General features: G+C 42.4%; 1 protein-coding gene across 15 annotated transcripts in view; it reads left to right on the forward strand.

The window, feature by feature from the left end:
* Positions 1–20,749, forward strand: part of LOC129827747 (protocadherin alpha-C2-like) — a 217,925-nt gene that overhangs the window by 81,972 nt on the left and 115,204 nt on the right. For 9 of the 15 annotated variants that reach the window (XM_055888866.1, XM_055888862.1, XM_055888864.1 and 6 more), the window contains one exon: positions 957–1,034. The exons of the other annotated variants lie outside the window; for them this stretch is intronic. In XM_055888866.1, coding sequence (XP_055744841.1) covers positions 957–1,034 — 78 coding nt within the window. The remainder of the gene's footprint in view (positions 1–956; positions 1,035–20,749) is intronic. 15 annotated transcript variants of the gene reach the window in all.

Raw genomic sequence — 20,749 nt, forward strand, 5'->3', positions numbered from 1 at the left:
ATGTGGTTTTGTGTAGGTGGGTGACAGTGTGTGTATTTATCAAGTGATATGTGGTTTTGTGTAGGTGGGTGACAGTGTGTGTATTTATCAAGTGATATGTGGTTTTGTGTAGGTGGGTGACAGTGTGTGTATTTATCAAGTGATATGTGGTTTTGTGTAGGTGGGTGACAGTGTGTGTATTTATCAAGTGATATGTGGTTTTGTGTAGGTGGGTGACAGTGTGTGTATTTATCAAGTGATATGTGGTTTTGTGTAGGTGGGTGACAGTGTGTGTATTTATCAAGTGATATGTGGTTTTGTGTAGGTGGGTGACAGTGTGTGTATTTATCAAGTGATATGTGGTTTTGTGTAGGTGGGTGACAGTGGGTGTATTGTGAGGAGAATCTGATCATCTCATCTCTAGTCGAGAGCCAGGGTCCAGAAAGGAACTAAAGGAAAAATCCCCCTCTCCTGGTCAAAGGCTGAACTAACCCAATCAGTGTGTGTGTGTGTGTGTGTGTGTGTGTGTGTGTGTGTGTGTGTGTGTGTGTGTGTGTGTGTGTGTGTGTGTGTGTGTGTGTGTGTGTGTGTGTGTGTGTGTGTGTGTGTCAATCTTCAGTGATGTACTATGCTGACGCTGAGTGCATTTTCAGCGGTATTGATGGCTATTGCTAATGTGTTTCTCATCTGTATTGTTTAGCTGGAGGTAGTGGGTTCTGGCCCATATCCTGTTCACTCACACTCAAACATGTGCATGTGCTCTTTACCCATATGTGTGAATGTGTAACAGTTATTAAATGCGTTTTGAATATCACCCAGTTTATATACAGTATGTACATTTGAATGCAGTATGGCTGCATTCTTGGCAATTCTGGACACATTTCTCTGTTTTTCCCTGCAAGCCTAACAGACATGGGGTGGCAGATCATATTGTTTGTGCGCTACAAATGTTTGTTGTGTTTCTGTTTTGGATACAGATGAGAAGTGAAACGTTAAGGCAGGATCCCCGAAGTCGCCCCCAGTCTCTCTCACACACACAACCCAGAAAACTAACGGTATAGTAAAATCCCTGATTATACGTGTTTCAATGTGTTACTTAGCTCTTCATGTTGTCTTAGTCGCTCTCTATACGTGTGTAATAGTGTGTCACATAATAGATGCCTATTCTGACCTCATGGGCTCCCTGTCCTCGATTCATGGTAGTGCTCTTTAGAATAGGGAGCTGAGGGAGGGGTAGGGGAACTGGGAGGGGGGGAGCATGTGTGTCACGGTGGGTGAAAGGGGGGAGGTAGCGAAGCAGTTATGCTGTGGAGCTCTTACCCCATCCGGAGGTGGCCCCAAGGGGACTGTGAATCTATCGGACACCGCCTGTGTCCCAGACACTCTTTGAGAGCAAATCAAAGAGCTTGTTATAGGCGTGTGAGGTTTGGACAGCCTATCAGAGTTATTATTGCTGATGCTTATTGTGTTGATACCCAATCAACAGCCAACCATGGCCTTGGTTTTGGTAGCATGGTTGTTTTCCTCTAACACAGGTCATTCCTCTGTCTCGTATCACTAAAGCAATCCATTTAATGGATTAAATGAATCATTTTATGCAATGATTGATACAATGCATTATCATGGAGTTATATTAGCTGCATTCACACACACAGCACACAGGACACACAGTTACACATTCTCAAGTTGGCGCGTATCTAGTCCAAGCACTCAGCCTCTTCCCTGCATGTGAGATGTTTTTTTTGGCTTGTTTGTTTGTCAAATATTCCACATACTTTTCTGCCTGCAGCTAAACTAGTAACCCAGACACTACTAAACTAGTAACCCAGACACTACTAAACTAGTAACCCAGACACTACTAATCTAGTAACCCAGACAATACTAAACTAGTAACCCAGACACTACTAAATTAGTAACCCATACACTACTAAACTAGTAACCCAGACACTACTAAACTAGTAACCCAGACAATACTAAACTAGTATCCCAGACACTACTAAACTAGTAACCCAGACAATACTAAACTAGTAACCCAGACACTACTAAACTAGTAACCCAGACACTACTAAACTAGTAACCCAGACACTACTGAACTAGTAACCCAGACACTACTAAACTAGTAACCCAGACACTACTAAACTACTAACCCAGACACCACTAAACTACTAACCCAGACAATTTTAAACTAGTAACTCAGACAATACTAAACTACTAACCCAGACACTACTAAACTACTAACCCAGACACTACTAAACTACTAACCCAGACACTACTAAACTAGTAAGCCAGACACTACTAAACTACTAATCCAGACAATACTAAAATACTAACTCAGACACTACTAAACTAGTAACCGAAACACTACTAAACTAGTAACTCCAACACTACTAAACTAGTAACCCAGACAATACTAAACTACTAACACAGACACTACTAAACTAGTAACCCAGACACTACTAAACTAGTAACCCATACACTACTAAACTAGTAACCCAGACACTACTAAACTAGTAAAACAAACACTACTAAACTACTAACCCAGACACTACTAAACTAGTAACACAGACACTACTAAACTAGTAACACAGACACTACTAAACTAGTAGCCCAGACACTACTAAACTAGTAACCCAGACACTACTAAACTAGTAACCCAGACAATACTAAACTATTAACCCAGACACTACTAAACTACTAATCCAGACACTACTAAACTACTAACCCAAACACTACTAAACTACTAACCCAGACACTACTAAACCACTAACCCAGACACTACTAAATTAGTAACCCAGACACTACTAAACTATTAACCCAGACACTACTAAACTACTAACCCAGACATTACTAAAGTAGTAACCCAGACACTACTAAACTACTAACCCAGACACTACTAAACCACTAACCCAGACACTACTAAATGAGTAACCCAGACACTACTAAACTATTAACCCAGACACTACTAAACTACTAACCCAGACACTACTAAACCACTAACCCAGACACTACTACACTAGTAACCCAGACACTACTAAATTACTAACCCAGACACTACTAAACCACTAACCCAGACACTACTAAACTAGTAACCCAGACACTACTAAACTATTAACCCAGACACTACTAAACTATTAACCCAGACACTACTAAACTAATAACCCAGACACCACTAAACTAGTAACCCAGACACTACTAAACTATTAACCCAGACACTACTAAACTATTAACCCAGACACTACTAAACTATTAACCCAGACACCACTAAACTAGTAACCCAGACACTACTAAACTATTAACCCAGACACTACTAAACTATTAACCCAGACACTACTAAACTATTAACCCAGACACTACTAAACTATTAACCCAGACACTACTAAACTAGTAACACAGACACTCGCATGCATGCTGACTTCCAAATAGATTCAGCTCTGCAGCTTCAATAACACACTGTCGCCTGTTTACTTTAGAAATGATAGTTTGCTTGGTCTTTTCCTGAGAGGTCACATTTCCTTATGCACAATTATTCTGATATGAAAGATGATCGCTGTAGTATTACATTCATGTCTTTCTATCAATTTGACATAAGCCATGAAGGCACGAAGGTAGACAACAGTGTGATTTCAGCTATGGTAAGATGCTAGTTTTGATCCAGTTATTTTGCTGTCACAGTGCAGTAGCTAATTATGTGATTCCAAAGCGTTGTGGGCATTGTGCCATTGTTTTCCATGTGAGTGTTGTGTTTGGTTACTCGGTCAGTATCTATATCTGCCGTGTGTGTGTGTGTGTGTGTGTGAGTGTGTGTCTGATTGTGTGTGTGTCTGAGTGTGTGTGTGTGTGTGTGTGTGTGTGTGTGTGTGTGTGTGTGTGTGTGTGTGTGTGTGTGTGTGTGTGTCTGAGTGTGTGTGTGTGTGTGTGTGTGTGTGTGTGTGTGTGTGTGTGTGTGTGTGTGTGTGTGTGTGTGTGTGTGTGTGTGTGTGTGTGTGTGTGTGTGTGTGTGTGTGTGTGTGTGTGTGTGTGTGCACGCTGCATATTGCTGTGTCCTGGTTTTCATCTAGTTCCTTCCTGTGACTCTGGTCCCGCCCCTGTCCTACTTATCCAGGAACGAGGGGAAAACAGATTTGGAAATAAATGATTAAGTACTAGTTGAATTAAATACTGGGAGCGATTCATCGTGTAGGTGTGTGTGTGTGCGCATGAGGTTTAAAAACTCCTCAAATCTATCTCTGTGAATAATTTGTGGTTATGAAAATATATTTAAGGAATAGGCAATTGGCCATGTGATGTTACACAAGTTATGGGTTTCTTCTGCATGACTTCCCATCATGCAGGCAGTGTACTGTACATCATTACACATTTTTCTCTGCTCTCATTTCTCCATCCCACTCTTCCTTCTTTCTTTCCCTTTCAGCTCTCTTCCAGTTTCTCTCTCTCCCTCACTCCCCGTCTCTCCCTCGTTTCCTCTCCACCTCTCATTCTCTCCCATTTTACTGTATTTATCCCTCCCCCTCTCTCTCTCTCTCATTCTCTCACTTGCCTCCCACTCTCTCCCTTCCTCCTCTCTCTCTCTCCCTCCCTTTCTCCTTCCTCCTTTCTCCGTCCCTCCTTTCCTCCTCTCTCCCTCCCTTCCCACTATGCCACAGTATCTTTGTCATTAGCGTAATGCTGCAGTAGGGTGGTGTTCTATTTATAGCATTATTGCAACACAGTCCTGCATAGTATGTCTGTTACACAAGCCTACAGAGGACTGTAATAGTCTGTCTGTTACACAAGCCTACAGAGGACTGTAATAGTCTGTCTGTTACACAAGCCTACAGAGGACTGTAATAGTCTGTCTGTTACACAAGCCTACAGAGGACTGTAATAGTCTGTCTGTTACACAAGCCTACAGAGGACTGTAATAGTCTGTCTGTTACACAAGCCTACAGAGGACTGTAATAGTCTGTCTGTTACACAAGCCTACAGAGGACTGTAATAGTCTGTCTGTTACACAAGCGCTACAGAGGACTGTAATAGTCTTTCTGTTACACAAGCCTACAGAGGACTGTAATAGCCTGTCTGTTACACAAGCCTACAGAGGACTGTAATAGTCTTTCTGTTACACAAGCCTACAGAGGACTGTAATAGTATGTCTGTTACACAAGCGCTACAGAGGACTGTAATAGTCTTTCTGTTACACAAGCCTACAGAGGACTCTAATAGTCTGTCTGTTACACAAGCCTACAGAGACTGTATCTCTGCTGCACTGCTCTTACAGCAGGACGCACACACAGAGGAGGCATACTGCTGTGGAAGATGGGTCACTATGTGCTACAGAAAGGGTATTTCTTTGTCTGGTCTTGTCCATAAGGGAGGCATGGTACTAAAGAGATGCATCACATAGGTGTATGGCATAGATGCTGCTCCCTATACTGTGCTTACCATAGCAATACATAGACAACGTGGTTTGTATCTGTATCAGTATCTGTCCTCATAAAGGGATATGGTCACTGTATGGTCTGTGTTACCACAGATAGGGCGGAGGTCGCTGGAGCCTTGGCCCATTGAGGGTGCATGGAGCTGGGCAGGCCGAGTGAGAAGGTCAGACTCTCTGTGGGGGTGTGGTGGTGGAGATGGGCTACATGATCAATGCATGAGCAAGCCAGCAGCAGCCCTGTGTGTGTGTGTGTGTGTGTGTGTGTGTGTGTGTGTGTGTGTGTGTGTGTGTGTGTGTGTGTGTGTGTGTGTGTGTGTGTGTGTGTGTGTGTGTGTGTGTGTGTGTGTGTGTTTCTTTGGGTGTCACATCGTGGGGAGTATGCTTTGTACTTACTGCTCAGAGATGACAGGTCAGTGTGAATATGAACAGAAGCAGATAGGAATCTCTGAATATGAGAGCTGTGCAGAAAGTAGGAGGAGATCCAGAAGGAATTGTGTTATCATTCATGCTCTGAGCTGCCTTTGAATAATAAGCCTTCAGCCATGTGTGTGTTACTGTGTGTATGTGTGTGTTACTGTGTGTTTGTGTGTGCATTTTATTGTGTGGTTGAGTGTGTGTTTGAGTGTGTGTGCGCATGTCCTCAGCCCCCGCTCCCTCATGTTGAGGTGTGGTTACCACGGAGACCAGAAAGCTGTGAGGAACGAGAAAGGAGGAGAGGAGGAGGAGAAACTCGTCTGTTCTGCTAACAGACCTCCCCACCCCTCCTTCATGTGCTAACACAGACCCACTCTCTCACCCACTAACACACACACTAACACACACACTCACACACTCACACACACACACACACACACACACACACACACACACGCACGCACGCACGTACGCACACACACACACACACACACACACACACACACACACACACACACACACACACACACACACACACACACACACACACACACACACACACACACACACACACACACACACACACACACACACATAGGCTACACACATCAACACCCTCGAACAAATCTCCCTTGGTACCCACCTTCTTGCTCCCTCTCTCTCCCTGCCCCTCCTGGTTAATAAGACAGACAGACAGACAGACAGACAGACAGACAGACAGACAGACAGACAGACAGACAGACAGACAGACAGACAGACAGACAGACCATACCCCATTTATCTACAATCAGGATGCTAACAATCTGTCTCTTTATTTACCAACCGTTTACTAGTTATTAATAATGTAGAGCATTCGGTTATCATACCCTCTGGACATGTTGCATCTCATTAAAGGAAATGTAATGAGGAATAGTCTGGGTGATTCCATGCAGCAGAATTCCAGTGTAATTGAGGAGACTGAATACTCATGTATGTGCGTATTTGTGTAGGGGTGTTTGTGTTTTTGCTTGTGTGCAAGCCTCCTGTCTTCATTGCTAATTGTTTCATTACCCCCTCTGCGAATCCTCCACCGGCCCATCCCAGCAGTATAGTGAGCAAAGACAGGAGGGAATTATGCCGTTGGTCTATGACATCAGCATATTTCACACCTCAGAGGAATAATTAGGAATGATCAATTTCACACCGCATGTCCCTACTGGGTATGCTCTATTTGAGGTCTGACTCCACTCAGAGTTGGTCAATGGGAGAGATGGATATGGCCAGATATGGGTCAGCTAACATTTACTTAAAGAGCAATGATAGTATATAGATAACGTTACAGAAAAGACAGAGACAGCAAGGCACCTTGATGAGACCACGCTGCCTTGCCTGCCTGCCTTTCCCTCAGATGACCACTCAAACCATTAACTTTCTAATGACTGTCCATCTCATGATGTCATGATGTTATGATGTCTGGATGTTATGATGTTATGATGTCTGGATGTTATGATGTTATGTCTGGATGTCATGATGTTCTGATGTCATGATGTTATGATGTCATGATGTCATGATGTTATGATGTCTGGATGTCATGATGTTATGATGTCTGGATGTCATGATGTCATGATGTTATGATGTCATGATGTCATGATGTTATGTCTGAATGTCATGATGTTATGATGTCTGGATGTCATGATGTTATGTCTGGATGTCATGATGTTCTGATGTCATGATATTATGATGTCTGGATTTCATGATGTTATGATGTCTGGATGTTATGATGCTATGTCTGGATGTCATGATGTTCTGATGTCATGATGTTATGATGTCATGATGTCATGATGTTATGATGTCTGGATGTCATGATGTCATGATTTTAGGATGTTATGATGTCATGATGTTATGATGTCTTGATATCATGATGTTATGTCACGATGTCTTGATGTCATGATGTTATGATGTCACGATGTTATGATGTCTTGATGTCATGATGTTATGTCATGATGTTATGATGTTATGATGTCTTGATGTCATGATGTTATGTCACGATGTCATGATGTTATGATATTATGTTGTCTTGATGTCATGATCTTATGTCACGATGTTATGATGTTATGCTGTTATGCTGTCTTGATGTTATGATGTCTTGATGTCACGATGTCTTGATGTTATGATGTCTTGATGTCTTGATGTCATGATGTTATGATTTCATGATGTTATGATGTCTTAATGTCATGATGTTATGTCATGATGTTATGTTACGATGTCATGATGTTATGTCACGATGTCATGATGTTATGTCACGATGTCATGATGTTATTATGTTATGATGTCTTGATGTTATGATGTGATGTTGTTAGGATGTTGTTTTTCTAAATCACTTGCCTTTTTTGTGCTTTAAAGCGCTTTGAGATTCGTTGAAAGTGCTATATAAGTTGATGACATTATATGAAGGCACTTACCCTCCTGACATAATGAAATAACCACGAGGCAGGGCTATATTGGAATGTTGATAGGTCACTAAGTGCTGAGTAGATATGAAATCCCTTTTCCCTGGTGAACGACTACAACACCACAACACGTATTCATTATTGTCTTTTAGGACTTGTGCATCTGAAAGTGTGGGATATGAAAGCATCTCTTCTGCTTGAGTTTCATTTGTTAAGGGAGTGTAGTTCAGCTGTGTCTTCGTTCGCTTTACAGTGGCAAGAAAAAGTTTATGAACCTTTTGGAATTATCTAGATTTCTGCATAAATTGGTAATCAAATTTGATCTGGTCGTCATCTAAGTCACAACAATAGACAAACATAGTGTGCTTAAACTAATGACACACAAACGATTGTATTTTTCTTGTCTATATTGAATACATTATTTAAACATTCACAGTGTAGGTTGGGGAAAGTATGTGAACCCCTAGGCTAATGACTTCTCCAAAAGCTAATTGGAGTCAGGAGACACTTAACCTGGAGTCCAATCAATGAGACAAGATTGGAGATGTTGGTTGGAGCTGCCTTGCCCTATAAAAAACACTCACAAAATTTAATTTTGCTATTCACAAGAAGCATTGCCTGATGTGAACCATGCCTCAAACAAAAGAGACCTCAGAAGACCTAAGATAAAGAACTGTTGACTTGCATAAAGCTGGAAAGGTTTACAAAAGTATCTCTAAAAGCCTTGATGTTCATCAGTCCACGGTAAGACAAATTGTCTATAAATGGAGAAAGTTCAGCACTGTTGCTACTCTCCCTAGGAGTGGCCGACCTGGAAAGATGACTGCAAGAGCACAGCGCAGAATGCTCAATGAGGTTAAGAAGAATCCTAAAGTGTCAGCTAAAGACTTACAGAAATCTCTGGTAGATGCTAACATCTCTGTTGACGAGTCTACGATACATAAAACACTAAATAAGAATGGTGTTCATGGGAGGACACTACGGAAGAAGACACTGCTGTCCAAAAAAACCATTGTTGCACATCTGAAGTTAGCAAAATGCACCTGGATGTTCCACAGCGCTACTGGCAAAATATTCTGTGGACAGATGAGTTGAGTTGTTTGGAATGAACACACAACACTATGTGTGGAGAGAAAAAGGCGCAACACACCAACCTCATCCCAACTGTAAAGTATGGTGGAGGGAGCATCACGGTTTGGGGCTGCCTCAGGGCCTGGACGACTTGCTATCATCGACCGAAAAATGAATTCCCAAGTTTATCAAGAAATTTTGCAAGAGAATGTTAAGTTATCTGTCCACCAATTGAAGCTCAACAGAAGTTGGGTGATGCAACAGGACAACGACTCAAAACACAGAAGTAAATCAAAAACATAATGGTTTCAACAGAAGAAAATAAGCCATCTGGAGTGGCCCAGACAGTCCTGACCTCAACCCGATTGAGATGCTGTGGCATGACCTCAAGAGAGCAGTTCACACCAGACATCCCAATAATATTGCTGAACTGAAACAGTTTTGTAAAGAGGAATGGTCCAAAATTCTTCCTGACCACAGGTTTGATCCGCAACTACAGAAAACGTTTGGTTGAGGTTATTGCTGCCAAAGGAGGGTCAACCTGTTATTAAATCCAAGGGTTCACATACTTTTTCCACCCTACGCTGTGAATGTTTATACGGTGTGTTCAAGAAAGACATGAAGTGTATAATTGTTTGTGTTATTAGTTTAAGCAGACTGTGTTTGTCTTTTGCTGTGACCTAGATGAAGTTAAGATAACATTTTATGCAGCCAATTTATGCAGAAGTCCATGTAATTCCAAAGGTTTCACATACTTTTTCTTGCCACTGTATATACAAAAGTATGTGGACACCCCTTCAAATGAGTGGATTTGGCTATTTCAGCTACACCCATTGCTGACAGGTGTATAAAATTTAGCACACATATAATCACCATAGACAAACATTGGCAGTAGAATAGCCTTACTGAAGTGCTCAGTGACTTTCAACGTGGCACTATCACAGGATGCCGCCATTCCGAACAAATCATTTCGGCAAATTTCTGCCCTGCTAGAGCTTCCCCGGTCAACTGTAAGTCCTGTTATTGTGAAGTGGAAATGTTTAGGAGCAACAATGGCTCAGCCGGTAAGTGGTAGGCCACACAAGCTCACAAAATGTGACTGCCGAGTGCTGAAGCATGTAACACGTACAAATTGTATGTTCTTGGTTGCAACACTCACTACCGAGTTCCAAACTGCCTCTGGAAGCAATGTCAGCACAATAACTGTTCGTCGGGAGCTTCATGAAATGGGTTTCCATAGCCGAGCAGCCACACACAAGCCCAAGATCATCATCAAATCAAATCAAATGTATTTATATAGCCCTTCGTACATCAGCTGATATCTCAAAGTGCTGTACAGAAACCCAGCCTAAAACCCCAAACGGCAAGCAATGCAGGTGTAGAAGCACGGTGGCTAGGAAAAACTCCCTAGAAAGGCCTAAACCTAGGAAGAAACCTAGAGAGGAACCAGGCTATGAGAGGTGGCCAGTCCTCTTCTGGCTGTGCCGGGTGGAGATTATAACAGAACATGGCCAAGATGTTCAAATGTTCATGAATGACCAGCATGGTCAAATAATAATAATCACAGTAGTTGTCGAGGGTGCAGCAAGTCAGCACCTCAGGAGTAAATGTCAGTTGGCTTTTCATAGCCGATCATTAAGAGTATCTCTACCGCTCCTGCGGTCTCTAGAGAGTTGAAAACAGCAGGTCTGGGACAGGTAGCACGTCCGGTGAACAGGTCAGGGTTCCATAGCCACAGGCAGAACAGTTGAAACTGGAGCAGCAGCACGGCCAGGTGGACTGGGGACAGCAAGGAGTCATCATGTCAGGTCGTCCTGAGGCATGGTCCTAGAGCTCAGGTCCTCTGAGAGAGAGAAAGAGAGAATTAGAGAGAGCATACTTAAATTCACACAGGACACCGGATAAGACAGAAGTACTCCAGATATAACAAACTGACCCGAGCCCCCCAACACATAAACTAATGCAGCATACACACTGGAGGCTGAGACAGGAGGGGTCAGGAGACACTGTGGCCCCATCCGATGATACCCCCGGACAGGGCCAAACAGGAAGGATATATTCTAGATGATTCTGTGCTTCCAACTTTGTGGCAACAGTTTGGGGAAGGCCCTTTCCTGTTTCAGCATGACAATGCCCCTGTGCACAAAGCGAGGTCTTTACAGAAATGGTTTGTCGATCGGCGTGGTAGAACTTGACTGGCCTGCACAGAGCCCTGACCTCAACCCCATCAAACACCTTTGGGATGAATTGGAATGCCAACTGTGAGCCAGGCCTAATTGCCCAACATCAGTGCCCGACCTCACTAGTGCTCTTGTGGCTGAATGGAAGCAAGTCCCCGCAGCAATGTTCCAACATCTAGTGGAAAGCCTGGGTGAAGGGTGGAGGCTGTTATTGCAGCAGGGGGGGGGGGGGGTCCATATTAATGCCCATGATTTTGGAATGAGATGTTCGACGAGCAGGTGTCCACATACTTTTGGAAATGCAGTGTAGGTCAGTTTAGCTGTGTGTTCGTAGTTAATTTTAGCTGTGAGTTTGTTAGAGTAGTTTGTAAATGTAGTGATTTTGGCTCAGCCAGGGTCAGGGTTCAACAGGCTGTTCAGTAGACTGTGACCCATAACCCCAAATCAGATGAGTCTACACTGTGAAGGAGATCAAGTTGAGTGTGGGTGTGTTAGGGCTGCATAACTAATTAAATTCACACAGAAATCACATGTTGACATGTGCAATATCCATATCCATCCTCCTAGTTCTAGTCCTAGTCCTAGTCGTAGTCCTAGTCCTAGTTCTAGGATTTCAACAGTTCACCAAAATGTTTTGATCCACATTGCAAGCCAAATCGCAGTCGCAATATTTGGTAAAAAAAAAACGTGGCCCATATCGTGCAGCCCTTATGTGTGTGTGTGTCTGTGTATAACAGAGAGAGCAGTACGTACGTGCATGAATGACTCATTCTTGTGCATGTAGGCCCATACTGTTATGTATCTGCTCTGGTCTCTCCTATTGTGACCTAGAAATCCTCTGATGGGGTCAGACCTGCCTAGTTATTATTTCTATTGGGCATAGGGAGAAGAAGATTAGGACTTCAGAATATGATGATGATTAATATTTCAAATCATCTTTCATGTTTCCAACTGAATGGAAATGGGACAGGAGCCTCTGCACCCAGGGCCTAATCCTGGGATTATACACAACCAAACGTCCGTAAACTCCTAACCACTGTCCCTGTGGAGATACAGGGTAACATACAAAAAAATACACCAAAAATACGCAGAAATGTGTTGATAGAGCAGAGCACAACCGGTCCTGCATCAATGAGCAGGAAAACAATGTGGCACTGTTATGCTCATCAGCTTGTGTCTGTGTCTGTGTCTGTGTCTGTGTCTGTGTGTGTGATATATTTAGAGAGAGAAAGCGATAGAGTGAGGAGAGGGGGCGCAAGAGGGGTAAAGAGAGGTATGAGGGGGTTGTCTATTTTTCGAATGTTCCTCTCTGGTATACTGACATACAGTACCAGTAAAAACACACCTACTCATTCAAAGGTTTTTCTTTATTTTTTACTGTTTTCTACATTGTAGAATAATAGTGAAGACATCAAAACTATGAAAAAAAACATATGGAATCATGTAGTAACCAAAAAAGTGTTAAACAAATCGAAATATATTTTATATTTGAGATGATTTAAAGTAGCCACCCTTTGCCTTGATGACAGCTTTGCACGCTCTTGGCATTCTCTCAACCAGCTTCACCTGGAATGCTTTTCCAACAGTCTTGAAGGAGTTCCCACATTTGTTGAGCACTTGTTGGCTACTTTTCCTTCACTCTGCAGTCCAACTCATCGCAAACCATCTCAATTGGATTGAGGACAGGTTATTGTGGAGGCCAGGTCATGTGATGCAGCATTCCATCACTCTCCTTCTTGGTCAAATAGCCCTTACACAGCCAGGGACTGTTGTGTCATTGTCCTGTTGAAAAACAAATGGTAGTCCAACAAAACACAAACCAGATGGGATGGCGTATTGCTGCAGAATGCTGCAGTAGCCATGCTGGTCAAATGTGCCTTGAATTCTAAATAAATCACTGACAGTGTCACCATCAAAGCACCCCCACACCATCACACCTCCTCCTCCATTCTTCACCGTGGGAACCACACATGTGGAGATCATCCATTCACCCTGTCTGCGTCTCGCAAAGACATGGCGGTTGAAACATAAAATCTCAAATTTGGACTCATCAGACCAAAGGACAGATTTCCACCGGTCTAATGTCCATTGCTCGTGTTTCTTGGCCCAAGCAAGTCTCTTTTTCTTATTGGTGTCCTTTAGTTATGGTTTCTTTGCAGCATTTCGACCATGATTCACACAGTCTCCTCTGAACAGTTGATGTTGAGATGTGTCTGTTACTTGAACTCTTTGAAGCATTTATTTGGGCTGCAATTTCTGAGGCTGGTAACTCCAATGAACTGATCCTCTGCAGCAGAGGTAACTCTGGGTCTTCCATTCCTGTGGGGGGTCCTCATGAGAGACAGTTTCATCATAGCGCTTGATGGTTTTTGCGACTGCACTTGAAGAAACTTTCAAAGTTCTTGGAATTTTCCAGATTGACTGACCTTCAATGTCTTAAAGTAATGATTAACTGTTGTTTCTCTTTGCTTTTTTGAGCTGTTCTTGCCATAATATGGACTTGGTATTTTACCAAATAGGGCTATCTTCTGTTTCCCACCCCTACCTTGTCACAACACAACTAACTGGCTCAAACGCATTAAGATGGAAATAAATTACACAAATTAACTTTTAACAAGGCACATTTGTTAATTGAAATGCATTCCAGGTGACTACCTCATGAAGCTGGTTGAGAGAATGCCAAGAGTGTGCAAAGCTGTCATCAAGGCAAGGGGTGTTTACTTTGAAGAATCTAAAATATATTTTGATTTGTTTAACACTTTTTTGGTTACTACATGATTCCATATGTGTTATTTCATAGTTTAGATTTTCCCACTATTATTCTACAACATAGAAAATAGTACAAATAAAGAAAAACCCTGGAATGTGTAGGTGTGTCCTAACTTTTGACTGCTACTGTACATGTTCTTAGTTAGACACGAACAGTGTTGTGCCTATGCACCCTACAGTATTACAGATCACTAGTAATGCTGTAACAGTAAGTTATGGTCAGCCTTCCATGAATAGCAAGCCAAGGTGCCTTACTGGCTATATTGGGTAGAAATTGAATAGCTGTCACTGGGAATATAGATAGATAGATAGATAGATAGATAGATAGATAGATAGATAGATAGATAGATAGATAGATAGATAGATAGATAGATAGATAGGTGTCACCACACATTCCTACTTCAGGCTTACACTCCTGAGAGGGGGATAGAAGAGGGGAAAGAGATAGAGAGATGGAAGGAGACTTTTTCATTCATAAGGGTTTGATGAAGGAGATAGAGAGATAGATAGAAATATACTTAAGTCATTCATAAGGGTTTGATGAAGGAAATAGAGAGATAGAAATATACTTAAGTCATTCATAAGGGTTTGATGAAGGAGATAGATAGAGAGATAGAAATATACTTAAGTCATTCATAAGGGTTTGATGAAGGAGATAGAGAGATAGAAATATACTTAAGTCATTCATAAGGGTTTGATGAAGGAGATAGAGAGATAGAAATATACTTAAGTCATTCATAAGGGTTTGATGAAGGAGATAGAGAGATAGAAATATACTTAAGTCATTCATAATGGTTTGATGAAGGAGATAGAGAGATAGAAATATACTTAAGTCATTCATAAGGGTTTGATGAAGGAGATAGAGAGATAGAAATATACTTAAGTCATTCATAAGGGTTTGATGAAGGAGATAGAGAGATAGAAATATACTTAAGTCATTCATAAGGGTTTGATGCCTGCTGTTGGTTGGAGTGTATTACTCATTATCATGGCCTACATACAGTAACTCTGAATTACTATTATTGACGATTATGCGAACACACACACACACACACACACACACACACACACACACACACACACACACACACACACACACACACACACACACACACACACACACACACACACACACACACACACATTGATATATGTTTTTCCCAGCAACCTGACTGAGCTTTTAACTGCATAGGCTGCCAGTGCTGTCCATGGTGCTGAAAGCTAGAACTACATTTTGCCTACAAGATACACCCCATTTTCAGAAATTCATGTTCAGTGTTGTTAAGGGTTTAGATTTAATTATTGGATTCGTGCTATCTGGATGAACATGCATAATACACCGTATCTGCTGGTTTTGCAGGCAATTGCATTTCTACGCGTCATGATTGGAGTATGTCTCATTTTTCACCACTTGGCGTCACTGTTGACCGTTAGTGTGAGAAATGGTCTCGGGCGTTAAGAGGCCCATCCCGCCTTCACTGGGTGAGGACATGTCTTGCTGCATTGTTACAAAGAGACGCAGGACGAGAGAGCGAATAGTTGGCATCTAGATCAGTCTGTTTCTACCTTCTACAATTGCATCCGAATTTGACAAATAACTTCTTCAAAATCTTGATTGTTTTAAATGTAATTTCATCTCTTCGGATCTATACGTGGCTCATGTTTGATGGAATGATGTTTTTACCGAACAGAAGGAGCTCTGTTGTGACGTATGTAGTGATTGTGCTGCTGGAGTGTTACTGGGAAGCGGTGTCTGGGCAGCTCTCCTATTCCGTCTCAGAGGAGGTAAACCCGGGGACTTCTGTGGGAAATATCGCTAAGGATCTAAACCTCAATGTCCTGGATTTGGAGTCGCGTATGTTTCAGATTGTCACCGGGTCCAAGAGAAAGCATTTCGAGGTAAATCTAAAGACTGGTGTTCTCTATGTGAATGAGAGAATAGACAGAGAGGAGCTTTGTGTGAAGGCTCCGAAATGTACCGTCAGTGTAGAGGCCGTTATAAACAGTCCGTTGAAGCTTTACCGTTTAGAAATCACTATTTTAGATGTTAATGATAATGCTCCGTCGTTTATTGAAAAATCACAAAGTATCAATATAGCAGAGAGTACATTACCTGGTTTGAGATTCGCCCTAGCAGAGGCAAATGATGCGGATGTGGGTAAGAATACTGTTAGTACATACATGCTTAGCCCTAATGAATACTTCGCTCTTGATATACACAAAGGAGGAGAAAGTGTGTCTGCTGAGTTAGTGCTGCAGAAAGCGTTAGACCGAGAGAAACAGTCTGTTATAAAGCTCACACTGACCGCTATTGATGGTGGCAACCCACCGAGGTCGGCCACATCAGAGATTGTAGTTAATGTTTTGGACATCAATGATAACGCTCCAGTTTTTAGTATCTCGTTGTATAAGACTCGACTTTTCGAGAACGTGGCAATAGGGACAACAGTAATCATTCTGAATGCGTCTGATGTCGATGAAGGCGTGAACAGTGAAATGGTGTATTCGCTCAGAAGTAAAGGCCAAGATCATATATTAGATAGATTTCAAATCGATTCTAAAACGGGAACAATAACAGTTAAAGGGCATATAGATTTCGAAGAAAGTCCTGCCTTTGAGATCCGTGCAGAAGTGAGTGACAGAGGCCAGCCCCCGATGGCAGCTCACTGTAAAGTGTTGGTAGAGGTGGTGGACCTCAACGACAATGCCCCTGAGCTCTCTGTGACGTCACTCTTAGACACAGTGAAGGAGAACGCCAAGATGGGCACTGCTATTGCTCTCGTGTCCGTCCTCGATAAAGATGGTGGCAAAAATGGAATAGTGAATTGTGATATTGTAAATCAAGTTCCATTTAAACTGGAGACAAACTATAAAAACTATTATTCGTTAGTGGTCGACGGGCCTCTTGACAGAGAGAGTGCTTCTCAGTATAATGTCACCATCACAGCTACGGATGAAGGGACCCCGCCTCTCTCCAGCACCAGCGTTATTACTGTACACGTTTCTGATGTAAATGACAACGCTCCTCGCTTCTCAGAACCCGTGATTAATGTTTATGTGAAAGAGAACAGTCCGGTAGGAGACGTCATTTATACGATGTCTGCTTTTGACCCAGATTCAGATGAAAATGCAAAGATGACGTATTCGTTATTAGATAAAATCGTTTCAATATCATCATCTGTAAATATAAACTCAGATAATGGAGATATAATCAGTCTGCAGTCTTTTAACTATGAGGAGATACAAACTTTCCAGTTCAAAGTTCAGGCCACAGACTCTGGTGTTCCTCCACTCAGCAGCAACGTGACTGTGACCGTTTTTATCCTGGATGAGAATGACAACAGTCCTGGGATTCTCGCGCCCTATTCTGAACACGGCTCCGTTAACACTGAGAACGTTCCCTATTCTGCTGAAGCGGGCTACTTTGTGGCCAAGATCAGGGCTGTAGACACCGACTCTGGCTACAATGCGCTGCTTTCTTATCACATCTCTGAGCCCAAGGGAACCAACCTCTTCCGAATCGGAACCAGCACCGGGGAACTAAGGACTAAGAGGAGAATGAGTGACAATGACCTGAAAACTCACCCGTTGGTCGTGTTGGTTTCTGATAACGGAGAACCCTCACTGTCAGCGACTGTGTCTATTGATGTAGTGGTGGTTGAAAGTACAGGTGAAATCCAGACTCAATTCAGAAATGTGCCGAGAAAGGAGGAGAACTTCTCTGATTTGAACCTGTATTTGCTGATTGCCATTTCCTCGGTGTCAGTGATATTTTTACTGAGCCTCATCAGTTTAATAGCTGTAAAATGCCACAGGACAGAGGACAGTTTCAGAAGGTACAGCGCCCCAGTGATCACCACACACCCTGACGGAAGCTGGTCTTACTCTAAATCTACTCAGCAGTATGACGTGTGTTTCAGCTCAGACACACTGAAGAGTGACGTAGTGGTTTTCCCCTCTCCGTATCCACCTGCAGATGCAGAACTGATCAGTATTAATGGAAATGACACGTTTAACAGGACTCAGACATTACCCAACAAAGAGGAGGTGAGATCTGTAGTTTTAACACAGCAATTCGTTTTCCTTCTATCCTTTCCTAAACATGTCTTTGTCGCTTTGTTTTGATTTTGAATGTTTTTGGTTAACTTTGTTATTTGCCTCATTATCTCATTTGAATGAACAGTGAAATTATAGACATATCACGGCCTATTTAAGATGTTAAACTTGCTTGCTATTTTCCCACATTGAAGAGAAACTTGGACGCGCTGTCCATGGTGCTGAAACGATTCACCCTCTTTTGCAGGTTGTCGGAACTATAATTTAGCAGAAGAGCTGAGGGGTATCCTATGAAGCAAACTAGATGTAATCAGGGTTTTCTAAAGCTAACCATATTCAGTGCGCTTCACATTCCCGCTCAGGCTTCATCCGTACTAGAACGGTGGATATTGCTGGTCTGCCTGCCGCTAATTGTAGCAGGCTTGTAACTGCGCGTGCATATCGCACAAGGCTAGTCGAACGCAGAACTCTTCATTGAGACAATGGTGAAACATCAATTTGCCTTGATGACACCGTTGCACACTCTTGGCATTCTCTCAACCAGCTTCATGAGGTAGTCACCTGGAATGCATTTCAATTAACAGGTGTTCCTTGTTAAAAGTTAATTTGTGGAATTTCTTTCCTTCTTAATGCGTTTGAGCCAATCAGTTGTGTTGTGACAACAAAATATAGCCCTATTTGGTAAAAGACCAAGTTCATATTATGGCAAGAACAGCTCAACTAAGCAAAGATAAACGACAGTCCATCAATTACTTTAAGACATGAAGGTCAGTCAATGCTTAATATAAACAAACAAAAAACATATTTTTTTTACACCATTTTCGTGGTATCCAATTGGTAGTTAGTCTTTTCTCATCGCAGCAACTCCCGTACATACTCGAGAGAGGCAAAGGTCGAGAGTCGTGCGTCCTCCGATACACAACCCAACCAAGCCACACTGCTTCTTGACACAATGCCCACTTAACTCGGATGCCAGCCACACCAATGTGTCGGAGGAAACACTGTGCACCTGGGGACCGTGTCAGCATGCACTGTGCCCAGCCCGCTACAGGAGTCGATAGGGCATGATAGGACAAACCCTCCCCTAACCCCGACGACACTGGGCCAATTGTGCACCTCCCCATGGGTCTCCCGGTCGCAGCCGGCTGCGACAGAGCCTGGAGTCAAACCCAGAATCTCTTGTGGCACAGCTAGCACTGCGATGCAGTGTCTTAGATGCCTGCACCACTCATGAGGCCAAATTTCAAAATCTTTGAAAGTTTATGCAAGTTCAGTTGCAAAAACCATCAAGCGCTATGATGAAACTGGCTCTCATGAGGACCACCACAGGAAAGGAAGACCCAGAGTTACCTCTGCTGCAGAGGATAAGTTAATTAGAGTTAATTGTCCCCCTGATATTGCAGCCCAAATAAATGCTTCACAGTGTTCAAGTAACAGACATATCTCAACATTACTGTTCAGAGGCGACTGAGTGAATTAGGCCTTCATGGTCGAATTGCTGCAAAGAAACCACTACTCTAGGACACCGATAAGAAAAAAAGACTTGCTTGGGCCAAGAAACACGAGCAATGAAAATTAGACAGGTGGAAACCTGTCCTTTGGTCTGATGAGTCTAAATTTGAGATTTTAGGTTCCAACCGCCGTGTCTTTGTGAGACACAGAGTAGGTGAATGGATGATCTCTGCATGTGTGGTTCCCACCATGAAGCATGGAGGTGTGATGGTGTGGGGGAGCTTTGCTGGTGACACTGTCAGTGATTTATTTAGAATTCAAGGCACACTTGAAACTTCTTACGGCTGAAATCCCGCTAACGGGATCGATATGACAACAGCCAGTGGAAGTGCAGTGCGTCACATTCAAACAACAGAAATCTCATAATTCAAATTTCTCAAACATACAAGTATTAGACACCATTTTAAAGATAAAATTCTCGTTTATCCAACCACACTGTCCGATTTCAAAAAAGCTTTTAGGCGAAAGCAGAACATATCATTATGTTAGGTCACCAACTAGTCACAGAAAGCATACAGACATTTTTCAACCAAAGAGAGGAGTCACAAAAAGCAGAAATAGAGATAAAATGAATCCCTAACCTTTGATATTCTTCATCAGATGACACCCCCGGGACAACATGTTACACAATACATGTATGTTTTGTTCGATCAAGTTCATATTTATATCCAAAAACCTCAGTTTATATTTGGCTTTGCCTCCAAAACAGCCCGTGAATTTGCACGGAGCCACATCAATTTATAGAAATACTCATAGTAAACATTGATAAAAGATACAAGTGTTATTCACAGATTTAAAGATATACTTCTCCTTAATGCAACCGCTGTGTCAGATTTCAAAAAAACTTTACGGAAAAAGCGAACCATGCAGTAATCTGAGTACGGCGCTCAGAGACCAACACAACCCAAAAATATATCTGCCAT

Source organism: Salvelinus fontinalis, chromosome 29, assembly GCF_029448725.1.
Source record: "Salvelinus fontinalis isolate EN_2023a chromosome 29, ASM2944872v1, whole genome shotgun sequence".
In the NCBI taxonomy this organism is placed as follows: Eukaryota; Metazoa; Chordata; class Actinopteri; order Salmoniformes; family Salmonidae; genus Salvelinus; species Salvelinus fontinalis.